The sequence below is a fragment of the Muntiacus reevesi genome, chromosome 20 (genome assembly GCF_963930625.1).
Source record: "Muntiacus reevesi chromosome 20, mMunRee1.1, whole genome shotgun sequence".
Lineage (NCBI taxonomy): Eukaryota > Metazoa > Chordata > Mammalia > Artiodactyla > Cervidae > Muntiacus > Muntiacus reevesi.
The window spans coordinates 29,297,066-29,313,593 of record NC_089268.1 but is presented as its reverse complement, the minus strand read 5'-3'; the positions used below and the strand labels follow the sequence as shown (position 1 = coordinate 29,313,593).

General features: G+C 53.0%; 2 protein-coding genes across 2 annotated transcripts; one reads left to right on the top strand and one right to left on the bottom strand.

The window, feature by feature from the left end:
- Positions 1-159: 159 nt before the first annotated feature.
- Positions 160-3,921, top strand: C20H6orf136 (chromosome 20 C6orf136 homolog). The gene is given in 10 exon segments (XM_065912459.1): positions 160-453; positions 455-506; positions 508-639; positions 641-728; positions 731-927; positions 1,745-2,146; positions 2,424-2,512; positions 2,689-2,889; positions 3,462-3,531; positions 3,622-3,921. Coding segments are annotated over 10 exon segments (1,473 nt in total). The 5' UTR covers positions 160-325; the 3' UTR covers positions 3,736-3,921.
- A 174-nt stretch (positions 3,922-4,095) lies between these two features.
- Positions 4,096-16,268, bottom strand: DHX16 (DEAH-box helicase 16). The gene is made up of 20 exons (XM_065912855.1): positions 15,875-16,268; positions 14,504-14,754; positions 14,245-14,407; positions 13,890-13,946; positions 11,648-11,902; positions 11,257-11,460; positions 10,986-11,177; positions 10,256-10,366; positions 9,968-10,083; positions 9,272-9,482; positions 8,994-9,092; positions 8,735-8,887; positions 7,188-7,328; positions 6,830-6,992; positions 6,616-6,734; positions 6,436-6,503; positions 5,538-5,700; positions 5,276-5,437; positions 4,848-5,021; positions 4,096-4,318 (listed from the first exon to the last, which is right to left on the bottom strand). The coding sequence occupies exons 1-20, from the start codon at positions 16,079-16,081 to the stop codon at positions 4,190-4,192; spliced, it is 3,138 nt and encodes a 1,045-aa protein (XP_065768927.1). The 5' UTR covers positions 16,082-16,268; the 3' UTR covers positions 4,096-4,189.
- Between the last annotated feature and the right edge of the window lie 260 nt (positions 16,269-16,528).

Here is a 16,528-nt window from a genome sequence, read left to right as displayed (position 1 = left end):
TTCAGTCCCACTCCTCACCCATCAGCGCCCACTTTTGCGCAAGCGTACAGGTGAGAGCCGTGCTCTAGGCCGCTAATTTACTGCGCAAGCGCCCTGAGGCTGCCTCCGATTCGGCAAGCGCAGGCGCACTTACTGTAGCCCTAGCGCCTCACCGCCTCCCTGGAACCCGCCGCAGTGCGCAAGCGCGCAACATCTCCGTTTCCCTCCCCTCAGCCCCTCACCCCCCCTTCTTTCCCCTTCAAGAAGCCGGCTCCGGGGCGCGCTCACCCCTGTGAGGAGGCCGGAGGCCGGACACAGGAGGCGCTCTCTCCATTCCCGGAAGATCATGTACCAGCCCAGCCGGGGGGCGGCACGGCGCCTCGGCCCCTGCCTCCGCGCCTATCAGGCTCGTCCTCAGGTGAGAGCCGAGGGAAAGCGGGAGGGGAGGGGAGGGGGCGGGGAGAGACCCTCCTCAGCCGGCGCGTGGGGCGGAGCGCGCGTTCCGTTTCGCGCAGGCGTACTGACGTCCCACCGCTGCTTCCCACCTGTGCGGAGCAGCGCGTGGAGGGGCGAGGGGTCTCAGGGACCGGAGGGCGGCGCTGCCAGCCTGCTGTCGCGCACGAGACGTCTGTCTTCCGGATCTTGGGGGGCAGGCGGGATTGAGGCTGGCGCGGTGGGGTGCGTCCGCATTTCTCCCGCGTCTTCGCGGTTACCTGTGCTTGGAGGTGATTTGAAGGACAGAGGGCGGAGAGGTTCGCGGCGCCTCCAGGGATCCGACCTGACGGACCTGCGGGCCGCGCTCTGCAGCCCACGCATCTTGCACCGGGATAGCGGTCCCGGCGGGAAGGCCGGCCCGAGTGGACCCGGTTCGGGCCCTTGTGCCCGGGCGGGCAAGATGGCCACGCCCCCGGCGGAGACGGCGCCTCCGGGACACCGTCGGGGACAGAGGTACCGGCGCGGCCTGCCCGCCTTCCCCGATAATGAGACCCCTCGGGGTGCTCCTTGAAAACGCAGGAGCTCAAGTCAGGCCTGACTTTGAGTGACCTCTGCCTCATCGCAGTTTCAACATCAGTAAACCAGGGGCATCATGAGGTCCATCCAGCCTTAACAGTCAGTCTCCTGGGCTTTTTCGTGTCCTTAGAGGATCCCAAGTGATGAGCTTACATTTATATACTACTTTACGGGTCGCAAAGTTTTATTAACATTTATTATCTCATAAAGTCCTCATTGTGACTCAGTGTGGCTTCATCGTCCTTATTTATAGGACATTTATGGGAAACTCAGGCTGAGGGAATTAGAGTGCCTTAAGTTACGTTATAGAATTGGAACTCCAAAGTCTCCTAGTTCCAGTTGGATGTTCTTTTTTCTGCAACAACTGCCTCACACACTCCTGGAGTTGTGTTAGAGGCCGCATCATTTCATCCACAATATAACGAGCCCTGTTTGGTATTCATTCATTTGTTCATTCTTAAGTATGCACTGTTGTGATTCTTGCTGTTAGAGACAGACCTGCCCCCAAACAGGTTTGGAATCTTAAATCTAAACGTATTTGCTATTTTAGGTAGTAGATATTTGTACTTAAGTCATAAAAAAGTATATCCTCCTGTTTTAAGCCGAGATGGAAATGAATTTTTCCTTTTGTAATTTGATCTTTCCTGTCAGAAGGAGCAGGTGAATTGGAAGCGTGTTAATGGGCAGAGTTTGGATGGAGGGGCATTAGGCAGCTGGATTCTTATCTTTTTTCTCTTTTGTTCTTCCTTCTTAGGACCAGTCTTCTCCATGGGCTCTACCATTCCCACCCCTTTGGCCTCACTCCACAACAACTACTTCTCCATCTTTGCCTCTTTTCTGGTCTCCCCCACCCCTAAGCCCTCCCACCCGACTGCTTCCTCCAGCTCCCCCACTACCTCTCCCTCAGGTCCAAGCCCTCACCTCACCATGGGTGGTTCTCCCCCCAGGAAAGGGGGAGGAGGGACCAGGACCCGAGTTACATAGCGGCTGCCTGGATGGGCTCAGGAGCCTGTTCGAGGGACCTCCCTGCCCCTGTCCTGGAGCTCTGATACCTTTCCAAGCCCCTGGAACCGCCCACCCTTCCCCTGCCACTCCATCAGGAGATCCGAGTATGGAGGAGCACCTGGCTGTCATGTATGAGAGACTGAGACAAGAGGTAAGTCCATTCAAAAGCGGCCTTTGTCCAAAATGGGGAGAGATGTAGGTAATTCTTAAAAATAGGAAGTTAGTCAGTCAACTGGATTCTTTCTTGGAACCATGAGACAGGCATCAAAATAGGTTCCAAACATTTCCCAAGGAAAAGATACTCCTCGGTTTGAATTAGGGATGAGATAACCTTTCACTCAGGAATAAGGAGACACTCAATATAGAAAACTGAGAAGTGGGATCATCTTTTCTTTCCTCCTGGTCTCATGCCTTCTTCTTCCACCTAGCTTCCCAATCTCTTCCTTCACTCCCACGACTACACTCTCTACTCATCGGATGTGGAATTCATCAATGAGATCCTGAACATGCGTACCAAGTGAGAATCCATTGAACGGGTAGGGCCTTGGGCAGGAAAAGGACCCAGTGCTATTTTCACTTGTTAGAGAAGGTCCTAAGTTGCTTCTCACCACCATTCCCAGTTCCTCTGTCAGAGAATAGTTTGGTTTTCTGATTGTGCTGTAATGAGATTTCTTCCCCATCTCTTCCTCTCAGAGGCCGGACATGGTACATTCTGTCACTGACTCTATGCCGCTTCCTGGCCTGGAACTATTTTGCACAGCTTCGGCTGGAAATTCTGCAGCTGACACGCCACCCTGAGAATTGGACCTTGCAAGCCCGCTGGCGGCTTGTGGGACTGCCCATCCACCTGCTCTTTCTTCGTTTTTATAAGCGTGACAAGGAGGAGCTTTACCGGTAAGAGAAGTGAGAAAAGAAACACACAACTTTCTAATCTTACCCTTTTGGGAGTCTGTAGTCTAGTCTCCTAGACAATCCTCCATCCTGACTTGACTGGAGGCTCCTTGAAGGCAGACTTTGTTTTAGTCAACTTTAATATAGCAAAAATAGGGACTTTGAGTATATTAGGAAGCTTCTGAATTCAGTTTCTTCATGTACATTACCTGGCACATAGTAGCAACTCACATACTTAATGAACAGATGAAAATACCTGTCTCTTTAAGTTGTGCTTCACAGCCTTGGGTAAAGTACTTGGTAAATTTCTGTCACAGAGTAGAATCCCAAGAAATTCTTGGGCTCAGCCCACACCGGTAGTTCCTAAAGTTTGCTGCACACTGGATTATTGGATTTTTTTTATCCAAGAATCTTTTTTAAAATATTGGTGCCAGACATCCTGATTTAATTGGGCCCAGGGTACAATTCAGGATTTTTAAAAGATCCTCAGGTGATCTAACATATAGCAAAGGTTAAGAACTACTAGTGGGACCAATCACCCTCTCTCTCAGTGAGCCTCTTTCTCCCTTCACCAGGACCTATGATGCCTATTCCACCTTCTACCTGAATTCCAACGGCCTCATTTGTCGCCATCGCCTAGACAAAGTGAGTGCTAGGGCTGCGGGGGGCAAGGGGTGGTGTGCAGAGTGACAGGGTAGAACATCACACCAGCTACATTAACCGTTCTCGCTTTAGCTGATGCCTTCACATTCACCCCCCGCACCTGTGAAGAAGCTGTTAGTGGGAGCCCTGGTGGCTCTGGGGCTGTCGGAACCAGAACCCAACTTACACCTGTGTTCCAAGGACTGATCAGGAACTGGGGCAGAGGCAGCACTGATGACTTTGCTACGCACAAAGAGGCGGTGGACGCGGCTGAGAGCCTCAGAGCCAGTTACCTCCCCTCTTCACTCTACTCCTCTACTTTCCATCTCATGCTATGTAAAGCTGCTGTGTAATTTAACTTGTAAATAATAAAATCTACATGAATATATGAGATCCAATTTCCATGTCACTCTTTTCTGAACCTCAAAAGTTCCCCATGGAATTTCCCTGGTAGTCCAGGGGTTAGGACTCTGCACTTTTCACTGTTGAGGGCAAGGGTTCAATTACTGGTCAGGGAACTAAGATCCCACAAGCCGAGTGGCCAAAAAAAAAAAAGTTCCCCATAGCTTTACTCTAAAAATATTTTTATTAATAGATATTAAATAAGGTACAGAAGGAAAAGGAGCTGGTGTTAGGTTCTGATTGTTATGTCCCCTGCTCTTCACCCTAGCTCTTCCCGTGTCTTGCCTATTTTTTTGGGCATTTTCTTAGCATGGGGATCTTCCAGCTCCTTAGCCTTGTAATAGTGGGGCGCCACTTCAAGAAGCCAACTGCTTTCAATCTCCAATACCTGCAGGAAGAGAGAAAAAAAATCAGCAAGATTCTCTTTTGTAACCTAGATTCTGAGATGTGTGTGATTTTTTTTTTTTTTTTTAATGTGTGTGATTTTTAAAAAGCTTCTCTTCTTTCCCCTTTGACTGCATGGCAAGGGAAATGGTTATCTGGCTCTAATACTCTAGACCCCAACACTCTGTTATATGTTGTTCAAGAGCACAAGTAAGCTAACCCTAAACAAAAGCCTGAACCTAAACAAATACACGCAGGACAAAGGCCACACCTGCTTTGTTCACCATTATCACTGCCGCCCCTGAAGCACTGAGACAATGCATTCAGCACTTGGTGAATGAACAGATCTTAGTGGATGCTGAGACAGCTGTTAGAATGGATGCCTTTCTATCATCCTCTATCTTATCCTACCTTAAACCAAGTTGCTTTCCTCTTTCTCTGCCAGTCCCAGCAACCTGAACCTGGGTTTTTCACATGCCAGAATACCATCTCCCACACAACCCACCTGCCTGGGCAGGCCAAGGTACCCTCACCTGTCTCATGAACTCTTTGGTGGTCAAGACAAGTTCATGGTAGAGCAGCCAGCGTGGCTGTTCCTCAAAGAGGGAAGAATTGGGATGAATGAACACCGTCTGCTGCTGTTTCACTGTGCGGTAGCCACTGCGAGTCAACCGTGCTGTGTGGTAGAAGTAGCCAGCAGTGATGGCCTGGAAGCAGGCAGGAAAGGAAGTCAATAGGAACGGCTGGCATCCAGGGACCCTCGGCACTCGCTACCTTTTTAGTGCAGGCTTTGGGAGAACTAGAGGAAGGTAAGGACCTCCAGTGCCCCAGGAAGAAAGCACAAGGGGAACCCACCTTCCACAGGGAAAGGGGCATGTTCGCAGGTCGCTGGCCCCAGATAAGCTTGCTCCTCAGGAGATAATGGGTGGACAGCAGGAGACTAGACTAAGGAAATGCTGACCTTTCGGACACGGATGTAGTCCCCTTGGCAGGAACTGAGACCAACTTCCACACGTTCCAAGAGCCCCTCCAGCTGCTCCCGCACATCCCGGGCTCGGCGCATGGATCTGAACTGAACAAAGTTCTCATAGCACCACTGGGAAGAGTAACCACTCTCAGCCCACTATGAAGCAAGAGGGAGGGAAAAAGGGGGTGTTAAGTTTATACAGCAGGACCAGAGTCCCCTGTGCCCTCCTCATTCCCATGTACCCAAACCCAGGGACCTGTGTGTAAACATTCAGCAGAACCAGGTGGTCCCCACCAGGGAGGAAGAAGTTGACCCGAGCGTTGTCAGCATGGACGACCTTGTCCTTAGGTCGGTAGAAGATGGAGTTGTTGACGGACAGCATGGCAGCCACTGTCAGGATCTCCTCTGAACAGCTGTACCTGGGGCAGGAAGGGAGAAACGAGAGCTCAAAGCAAGACACAGAGGAACAGACACGGTGAAGAGGAAAGGGACTGCAGCGTGATGGATGTCCTCACGTGGGGGCTGCAGGCTGGGCTGACGGCTACAAATCAGAGAGTAGACTGCTTTTGGTGGCAGGGGCAGCAGGATGGGGGTCCAGGAGGTGAGGTCAGGTTGTAGATAAAACAGTAACAGGAGACGTGCAGGGAGGCAGGGGCAGGAAAATGTCATGAGGGTTCTGCAATAAGAAGGTGTGCATTATAGCAGTTCCTTTAAGTTCATGTTAACGACCTTTAACTTCAACCACAGCCAAGGGACGGCATTAAAACGTGATCCCCCCCCAAAAAAACAAAAAAACGTGATCCCCCCACAGCTGCATCTAAATGCTCTAGTCTGAAATCATAGGAGAGAGTAAACCTACAAGTCAGCCCTCCCTCAGCACTTCTCACAGGTTAAAACTCTTCCACTTTTGTTCATGCCCCCAAATTTTCTACATTCTTGGCTATCTCATCCATTTGGTATCATAATCAAAGACAGGATGGTGTCTTACGGACCATTGTGGACCTCAAAAGGGCAATAAGAGTTATCCAACAACTTGTTACTGGTTAAAGAATAATGTGGTGCGGAGAAAAAGGAAGCTCACAAAGATGGCCCCAGAGACAGAAGCAGGCATGGCCAGTGTGTGTGCCAGGGGCCCGACCGAGTCAAGGACTTACTTCTCAGAGGCCAGGATCATTTTAGACAGCATGGGGTCCACAGGCAGCTCTGCCATCTTTCGACCAGACTAAGGAGAGGAAAGAGAGAGTTGAGGCCACTCCTCCCTCAGGTGTCCCTCCGCCCCTTGAGGGGTCACCCCAGCCTTCCTCCCACCCCAGCCCATTGCCCTCCCACCTCACCGTGGTGAGCTCCCCAAGGTGGTTGAGGGCTCCTAGTGCATACAGCTGCTCCAGAGCCAGCAGCAGGGTCTCGTAGGGCGGGGGGTCCAGGAAATCAAAGTGCATTAGGTCATGGATCCCTGGAGAAGGATGGGCGGAGTTAGGACAGAGTCCTTCGCGTGACCACTGATGGCAGTCCCACCCTCCCCTCTCAGAGGACTGGGAGCCCAGTCACCTAAGCTCTTGAGCAGCAACACGACATTGCCCAGGCTGGTCCTCTGAATCTCGGGCACCGTGGTTTCCTCTAGCTCGTGCTGGTAAGCCCAGGCGGTATACAGGCGGAAGCACTTCCCCGCAGCCACCCGACCTGCCCGGCCAGCTCGCTGATTTGCGGAGGCCTGGAAAGAAAGGACTGTTTGTCAGGCCCATTGACAGTCTGGTGATGGAAAAGAGAAAGGGCGGTATTTCTGCAAGAAATCTGGGGGGTGTGGGTGTGGACCGCTAACCCCCCTGCTCTGAGCCGTCCCCACTGCTTCTGAGCTGGCCTGTTCTCCCCCTCACCCCATGGAGACCCCTCTCCGGCCCAGGCCCACCTTGCTGCAGGGTGTGACAGTGAGCGATTCCATGCCCGTGCGGGGGTTGTAGCTCTTCTGCTTACAGAACCCTGGATCCAGCACATAAATGATGCCCTCGATGGTGAGCGAGGTTTCGGCGATATTGGTTGCCACAACCACCTGAATGAAAGGATGTGCGGTTACCCAGAAACTCCACCCACCTAGTTACACAGAAAAAGTGATTTCTGGAAGATAAGGAGTGGATGAACAGGGACAAAGGAGCAGGAGCGGAAGCAATCTGTGGCCAAGGTCAAGAGGGGAACAGGCTAGCCGAGAGGAGAGAGAGACATGGGGATAAGCAGGGCGTAACAAGGAAAGGAAAGGAAGAGGGTTCAGGAGTTTTTTCAGAGATGGGAGTTGAAGGTATTAGGCTCCTGCCCCACCTTTCCCACGGTTGCTTTCATAATCACCTTCATATGTTAGGTCCTAAAATAAACCCCCTGATGAGTCTTGCTGCTCTACTCCTGCCCCTGGTTACGCGGCATCCAGAATGGTCCTTTTAAAATGTGAGCCTCTTACATCATTCCCTGCATCCTTCAGTGGTTCCCATCCTACCTGACAATCACAGCCAAGCCCCAAGTTCTCCAGCCCCTGGCTACCCTTCCGATCTCATCTCTGAGTACCAGGGCTCCTCGCTCCACCCCTGCCCTCACACCCATCCTCCTCGTGCGCTATTCCCTCCACTTGGCGCACTCTTCTTCCGGGTCAGATGTCAGGCTGGCACCCTCCCGTGCCTGGCTGAGACTCCAGCTTCACTCTCACCTCATCAGACAGGGGGTGTCCCTATACCCTAAGGAAAATACCTTCCTGTCATTCCTCCCCCCCAACCACCAGTGACTCCCCTGGATGCACACTGTATCTCTTCAGATCCTTTGTCACAAATTGACATTATGTATTTATGTGTTATTTCCTAACCTCTGTTAGTCTAAACTCCCTGAGGCTAGAGACTTTGCTTAGTTCATCACTGTATCCTCATCCCTTAGAACACTTCCTGGAAAGTGGGAGGAGCTCTGTAAATATTTGTGGAAAGTTACATCTTTGCTCACAATCCTTTGATGACCACTCACTGGTCCCAAGTCCACACTCTTCCTCCTGCCATCAAAGGCTCTCTCTAACCGCCATCCCAAGTTGTTTTCAGTTGGTCTCCTCTTACTTTGCCATGTGAGCCTTCCACTAAGCCTGCTAGATTACTCTGACCTCAAACACCCCTTAGGCCTTTCTCTGATACTCCCCCAGCATCTTCCTTAAAGGTCCAGTTCAAATCCTGCCTCCTGGCACACACAGACCCTCCCTTCTCATTTCATCTCTGCCACACTCACTTTCTGGACCATGCGTTTGACTATCTCTTCTGTCCTTGCCGTTGTCACCCTCTCACTCCAGCGCCAGCAGTGAGGGGCTGGATGACTGCCACCCAGCCTCGCAGCTGTGCCCAGGACACACCTTGCGCAGGGCATGCACATTCTTTCCTTTTCACTACTAATTGCGTGAACCATAGGGGATGATGAATGTGGGCTTCTCCAACTGACCTTCCGTGCCCCCGGGGGCGTGGGCTGGAAGATCCTCGCCTGCATGTCGGAAGGCAGGTTGGCATAAATGGGCAGCACCAGGAGCTCTCGGATCTTGGAGCCCAGGCGGCGGCAGCGATCCTGGAGCATCTCGCAGGCAGCCTCGATCTCCTCCTGGATTTGGATAGGGAGGGCAGCACGGGACCCAGAGTCACGCAGGGCCAACCCGCCAGCCCAGTCTTCCCCGGGATATGTTCACCAGCCCTCCCCCACATCGCACCTGTCCCGTCAGGAACACCAGGATGTCCCCAGGGGGCTGAGTCACATGGATCTGCAGCACGGACACCACACAGGCCTCCAGGTAGTCTGCCTCCGGAGCCTGGTCAGGAGGACGCGGGGTCACAGGAGGGCCACCTGCTCCAGCAAACTCCTTCCTCTCCTCCCAGCCTGACATACACTTTATCCCCAGTTCCCCTCAGGACTCTCATCCCATCCTTCCCTCCAAGGCCAATCTCCTCCAAAGCCTTCACACTTAGCCCGCCCTCCCTGAGGGGGCACCTTGGTGTAGAAGATGTCAACTGGAAACCTGCGTCCAGGGATTCGGAAGATGGGGGCGTCATCGAAGAAGGTGGAAAAGCGGGCCGTGTCCAGTGTGGCTGAAGCCACCAGGACCTTGAGCTCAGGTCGGAACCGCGCAACGTCCTTGATCAACCCAAAGAGAATGTCTGTGTGCAGAGTCCGTTCGTGGGCTTCATCCACCATCACCACACTGGGGAAGGAATGGGGGCAGCAGTGAGCTGGCGGTGCAGGACACTGGGGCCCCCAGAGGAGAGAAACAGAAGAAAGCAAAGAGCCGAAGGGTGAATGTGGGAGGAGGGAGCTCCAAGGAGAGGCCAATCATCCCAGTTAAGACAGACAACAGAAAGTCAGAGGAGGGGACTTGTGAGTCTACAGCATCCCCCAGCCTGGGCAGACAACAGCACCCACGATTTAACCCTAACTCTTTGGGCCCATCTCAGTTCTAGGACGGTTAAAACCATAAAGAGTCACGAACCGGTGGATAAGTCAGAAGAGAAGACAATGGCCAAACTGGCTGTTGGAAGTGAGAAAACAGGGTAGAAAGGAAAGAGAGAAAGGCCAGAGATGAAAGGATATGATAAAGAAAGGTGCCTAAGGTCAGGAGAGCAGCAGACCAGAGGGAGGCAAGGGTGGGCGGCTCCCCTTCCCATGGGAGCTGGGGGAACCTGTGCGGACCTGTAACTCGCAAGGTCAGGCTCAGAGAGGAATTCCCGGAGAAGCATCCCATCCGTCATGTAGCGCAGGACAGTTCGCTCTGACGTGCAGTCCTCGAAGCGGATGCTGTAGCCGACCTGTCGAGGGGTCCAGGAGTCATGGACAGTTGGGCTGGTGCTCCCGGGAAGGAGGGCTAGAGGCTAAGGGTGAGCACCTGGACCGGTGGGGGGCAGGGGGAGCCTGTGGGTGGAGGGGGTGAATCCCAGATCTGAGGGGCTCCCCACAACCCTCAGTCCCCACAGGTCTCACCTCATTGCCAAGCTTCACACCCATCTCCCGGGCCACTCGGGCAGCCACGCTCATGGCCGCCACTCTCCGGGGCTGGGTACAGGCGATCTTCATACCCTTCTTTGTGTAACCCTGCATGACAAGAAAAAAGAGGAGGCTTTCTCTTTGCTAAATATGCAATTCAGAGAAGCTGGAAATGCAGGCCAGGGCAGCAAGAACGGAGGAACAGACAGAAGCTGAAAACCAGACAAGGATCAACAGATAGGATGGCAGACCTGGAGCTCCCAAAGGGTCCTCACCCAGAACTGGCAGTTCCAGCCCGCTGGGTCATCAGGTTTGAGGCTCTGCGAGAGGTGAGCTGGAAAAAGACTGACAGGCTAGGTAGGCTCCAAAGCAAGGGGAACAAGGGCAGGCACAAAAACAGGCATAGTCTTTTCATTCCTCATTCCCTGGCCCTGCAGAGGCCAGGCTGGTGGAGTGCGGGGTCCATGTTCACACCCACGTGCCGTCTATCCATCTACACCTCCTTCCAATGTGAAGGCACAGAATGCTCCCCAGGCATGGACCCCAATGGCAGGAAGTGAGAACAGAAAGGTGAACAGGGTATGGTCCGCCCTTTCAAGAACCTCACCACTTAGCAGAAAAGACTAAAGGAGCGAGATGAAAAGGGAAAGCGATGACATAAAACCCCATGAAAAGGAGCTGCCAGGACAGCGCTGGTCAGTGGCAACGGAGGGCGTGGCTGCCGTACCTCCTCAAAGAGGTACTGCGGGATCTGGGTGGTCTTGCCCGAGCCCGTCTCGCCTTCAATGATGAGGACTTGATGATTAGCAATAGCAGCCAGGAGCTCCTCGCGGAATGGGAACACGGGAAGGCTGCGGCGGACGGCCTGGATGGACTCCTTCTGCTGGGCCTGAGTGGGGGCGGGCGGGGCTGACGGCTCCTAAGGAGGGGGTAGAAGGCCATGAGTATCAGGGCCGGCGCCAGCCTCCTCAGGACGTCCCAGCGCCCTCCACCCTCACCTCATCGCCCTGGAGCTGAGTGGCCCGGACAAACTCAATGGTCTCCTCCTCCTCCAGCACCAGCTGATACTTGGGCTCCTGGGAGGCAGCATCTCGGGCCCCAAACTTCAGGGATGCTGCCCCGAGCCGGGCCTCCTCCCAGCGCCGCTGCTCCTCCCCAGGGGCACCGGACTCCTCCTCCACTAGATCCACCGCTCGTGCAGGCTACGGAGACAGGGGGATGTGGAGACAGAGCTGTCCTCTCTGCCCAGTGTCCCCTCCCCAGCCGCAACCCACGCCCGCAGAGAAAGGCAACACAAGGGGGGCCCGCCAAGCTGCCACCCTAGTCCCCAAAGCCTTCCCTCCCCTCCGTTCGGGCACCTGGGCTGAAGCGGTGACCCCCTCGCCTCACCTGTCCTCGGGTCTCCTCGGGCATGTGGTAGCGATTGGTGGCCTCCAGCTTCTCCTGCTCCCCAGCCGCCCGGTACTCCCGGGCGAGATCCCGCACGCGCCGCTTGTACCTGAGCTCCCGGCGCTCGTGTCGGCTCAGCTCCACGTCCCCGAAGAGGAACTCCTCGTCCGCCAGCTCGGCCTCCAGGTCCTCAAGCTTCTCTCGCTCCCGCTTGGCCAGGTATTCCCGGCGGGATTTCTTCCTCAACTCAGGGACCTGGGTCAGGACAGGGCAGTCAGCGCCTCCTCTCGATAGAAGAGTGACCCCTTTCCCCTGTCCCCCTAAGAGGGACAACCTCCTGGGCAGGCCGACCCAGGGACCTAAAGATGTGTCCTCCACCATCCTTCCCTTCTCACGGAACAATCTGACTAATGAGGAGCCCAACGTAGGGCCCACACGCTGCCTTCCAGCAGCTCGACAGTCCTTCCAGGCAGCCTCACCATCTTTGCCAACATCGATTCACCAGGATAACTATGTGTGTATTTTATATTCAACCCTTGCTGTTTTATTCGACTCAGAGAAACGGGGGATAACATGATGGCTGATGCCATGATGTGGAGGTAGAGGTCTCAAACTGAAAATGACTGAGACAATCAGAAACCACCAGGTCTCCTCTCCTTGGGGGCCCTGAGTATATCGGGTTGACCAAAAAGTTCATTAGGGTTTTTCTGTAACATCTTATGGAAAAAAACTCAAATGAACTTTTTGGCCAACTTGATACTTAATTTCTTGGTTTTTTGTTCCATGATATACTAAAATGGAGTTTATGCTCATGACTTGATCTGAGTACCACAATTGAATTCTCCTTCAGCCTGACGGGCACACCACCCCCACCATGGGATGTACACACCACTACCCAAGAGGCGCTGCTGCTACAGCTGTTTAATCTGAGTCTGAGCAAGCTGTTAAGACCCAATTTCCACTTTAAAGTAAGCACTGGGACAGAACTTAACACCACAAGATAAGGATCAGATAAATCCAGAATGTAGGACACGGTGTACAAGATGAGACAAAAAGAAAGAGAGAAAGGGAAAATGAAACAAACTGAAGAGACCTTACACTCAAATGCAATGCATGAAACGCGACTGGATTTCAGTTTGGAAAAAGCAGTTATTAAAGACATTTTGGGATAACTAAGAAAATTTCATTGTGGGCAGATTCTTAGCTGATACAGGAGAATCATCTTCTTGGGCATGACAGTGGCACTATGTGAGAATGTCTTCAGGTGCCAGGTACATGCTGATGGGATAAGATGCCACAATGTCTAAAATTTTCATATGGTTCAAAACGGACCAAAAAAGCTGCCATTTACACAAACATTGAAAATACTGCACATGATATTAGCAATTTTTTAATCCAAACAGTCTGGATGAATGTTGTTATGCTATTCTTTCAACTTTTCCTATTTGTGAAAATTATGAAAATTTTCATAATTGAAAAAAGGAAAGAAAAGTTCAAGAAAGTAAAAACACTACATCAGCACCAAGAGACATCTCAGAAGTCTCTGGCTACAGTCACTTTCTGCGATGTGACCTGAGATGGACATGTCAGGGGGGACCTGATGGCCACCAGGGCATTGTTAAGATACCAAGAGCCTCGAAAATCTTTGGGGAAATCTAAATGTGACTTACACGGGGAGACCAGGGCTTCAGAAAACTGCAACCCTACCAAGGCTACCCCCATAACAAGTCCAGTTCATGAATCAGAAGGGCTCAGTCCCTGTGCAGTGAGAAGACCAACTCTGAAAATCAGCAGGTGATCACAAGGCCTGAGGGGGTCAGGGTGGGATGGGGTGTGTGGGGGAGCTGGGAAATGGAGGGATCAGATGGGAGAAGGTATCTGGAGATGGTGTGCACAAGCTCAACAGTCAGCACATCCCCGGGCAGTATGACCCTGCCCCACCCCTGTCCTCCAGCCAGCCCCTTGACCTTCCAGTTGCCTTTTGAGTACATCTCTTTAAGTCTCAGGAACAGGGAAAATCTATACTTTCCTCACTAACATACAGTCTGATCTGATCCTCAGGGATCAGATCAGACTGACTTCCCACTACAATTTAAGTCCACCCTTAGCTGGCTTCTCAACCAGAGACCCAACACCCTCCACCCCAGCAGCCCCACCACACTTCCTCTGCATCTTTCCTCCCTAGCCCTAACCACTCCATCAGGAAGTCTTTCCCTTAGTCTTCCTGGGCACAGGGACTCACCATGGCCTTCCGGTCTTCCTCAGCCATCTTGAGGCGTTTCTGAGCCTCTTCATAAGCCTAGGAGAAGAAGGCAAGAGTGGTCAAAGTCCCCACGCCCACAGCCATTCCTGTCTAGAATCACAAGGATCACCCAGATGTTCCCTAGCACAAAGAAATCCCCCCCCCCTTCACTGAGGAATCTCTGTGGTTACAGGTTCAGCAGAGAGCCACCTTAGCCCAAAGACCCAAAGAGATGCCCAGACTACTGGAGGCGGCCCCTTGTCTTCCCAGAGATCACTATGTGCGTTCACACCCAACCTCACACCGGATCCAGGGGTCTGCCTGGGGCCTGATGGAACGTGCTGCTCCTACGCACCTTCTTGTCTGACCGCTCCAGGACGTTGCGAGTCCGATCCTTGTCCCGCTGCCGAACCCGCTCGGCGAACGCATCGCGTTCCTCCAGGTCCTGAAGGCGCTCTCGCTCTGTCCGCTCCCACTCATCCTCCGACTCTGGCTTTTCCGTCTGCTCTTTCTTCTCCCTGCAGCCCAGCCCGGAGGATTAACTGAGGGCACTCAGAGGTTTACTGTCCCATCACCCACCTGCGCCATCCTCTCGCCCCCTACTTCTGACTTACCCTGTCTTCCTCTTTCCTTTCTCAGACACTTGTTCCTCCTCCTCTTCTTCCTCTTCCTCCTCACGTTTCTTCCTCAGGTGTTTCCGTTTTTTCCGCTTCTTCTGGACACTGCTCCCGGCCCTGCCCACAGTCTCCCCGCTGCTCTCCTCACTGTCCTCCAACAACATATAAGAGCGGTTCTTTTCCAACAGGGCTCGGGCTTCTCGCTCAGCTGCCCGAGCTGGCTTTTCCACCACTGCCTTCCGTGGGACCTGTCAGGAGAGAGAGGAGAAGACAGGGGATGTGAGCAACTCCTGATCTCTGCCCACCTACTCTGCCCTGTTCCTAATTTAAGGAGTTAACTGATCTTAAGCCAGCTGTCATTCTCTCTCTTCCCCAAGGCTTCACACCATGTCCATCAGCCCGAATGGGGTCTCTCAGCTCCTAAGCCTATCCCATGCACCCCCTGCTAGGTACTATGGATATAGGGATAAAGAAAAAACTTCCTGCCCTCACGGAGTTTGCATTCTCACACCCAATTCTCAACTGCTCAGCCTCTGTTTTCCCCAGTGACTAAGTCACTCCTACCCAAGGACTGGACAAGGATTGTCCAGATTGTTTTGCAGAGCCCTGTCACAGGCCAGCACTATACCAGCCTCCAGAGATACCCTGGTGAACGGATTAACACAGAGCTCCTACCCTCACATCAAGTACATTCTAACCTCATCTTTCACCAAGTGCATATGGGACAGCCACACCAGGTTATCTGCCATTCTCTGAACAAGTTCAACACTTTCAGTCTTAATGTATAATTTCTGAGCTCTTGTTCTGCAGGGTACAATTAGATGGTATGACTACAAAGACAAAAAACACAGTCTTGTCTTCCAGGAGCTCACCATTACACCTTTACTCTTCCCCTTTCTCTACCCAACAAATTCCAGAAAATCTTTGGGCCTGCTTTTCTTGATCACAGCTAGGCCACTTCTACCCTCCCTCAACACTGCCCTCACATCTCTTCTAAAGCCTCACTCTTTCAAGGGTTGGCAACACCGAGCATCACCCGGAAACATATTAGATTTGTTAGAAATGAAGAAACGAAAAAACCATCCCAGACCTACCGAATCGGAATCCTCATTTTAACAAAAGCCATGGATGAATCCTAAACCTGTTTGAGAAACACTGTTCTATAGACCGTTAAGCCCTCCTCAATCTTCTCCACGGAAGTGGTCGTCCAGCCCGAAAGTGGTCACTGCTTGCAAACTGAGCTTAATTCTCCGTTGGACAGTTAGCCCAAGTGAGCCCAAACTCCGTTGGACAAGTAACCTGGGGGCCCCTCCCCTGCTCCACCCACTCTCCCGCCGCTCCCACGCCCGGTCCCGCCTCTCCCAGTACCTTGTTCCAGAGTCTCAGGGCGAAGTCCCGGGCCGGCCCACTGAGGTCCAGGGTATCGGTGTCTCGCAAGCGCTGCACGAACTCCTCTGCCGAGGCACAGCGCTGCGCGGTACCGATCAGGAATTGGGCCACGTGCCGCTCGCTCAGTCCCAGCACCGAGTGCAGTTCGTCTTGCACCCAGCGCTCCAGCCCCGCCGGTGTCGCCATGGCGACACACGCTCCCTATTCCCGGCCCTGAAAGTGTCTCCAGCTGCCACGTCGGCGGCCGGGCGGGCCGGAGGCCTAGAGCTCCAGGATGGAGCCTCTGCTCCGGAATGGAGCTGCCTTAGAACCTAGGGTTCGGTTTCCGATAGCCCATAGCAATCTTCCCGGACCGCGGAGACCGGAAGTAGCTGCTCTTTTCCGGCCTACGCACTACGGTGGCCGAGCGAGTTCAAATCTCGCGGAATTCTCGGAATAAAACATTTTCATTTTTTCCTCTACTGAATTTCTCTGTCGCCCTCTGTTGGTCATTCTTGAGTATTCAGTTCAGTTCATTTCAGTTGAGTCGCTCAGTCGTGTCCGACTCTGCGACCCCACGAATCGCAGCACGCCAGGCTTCTCTATCCATCTCCAACTCCCAGAGTTTACTCAAACTCATCTCCATCGAGTCGG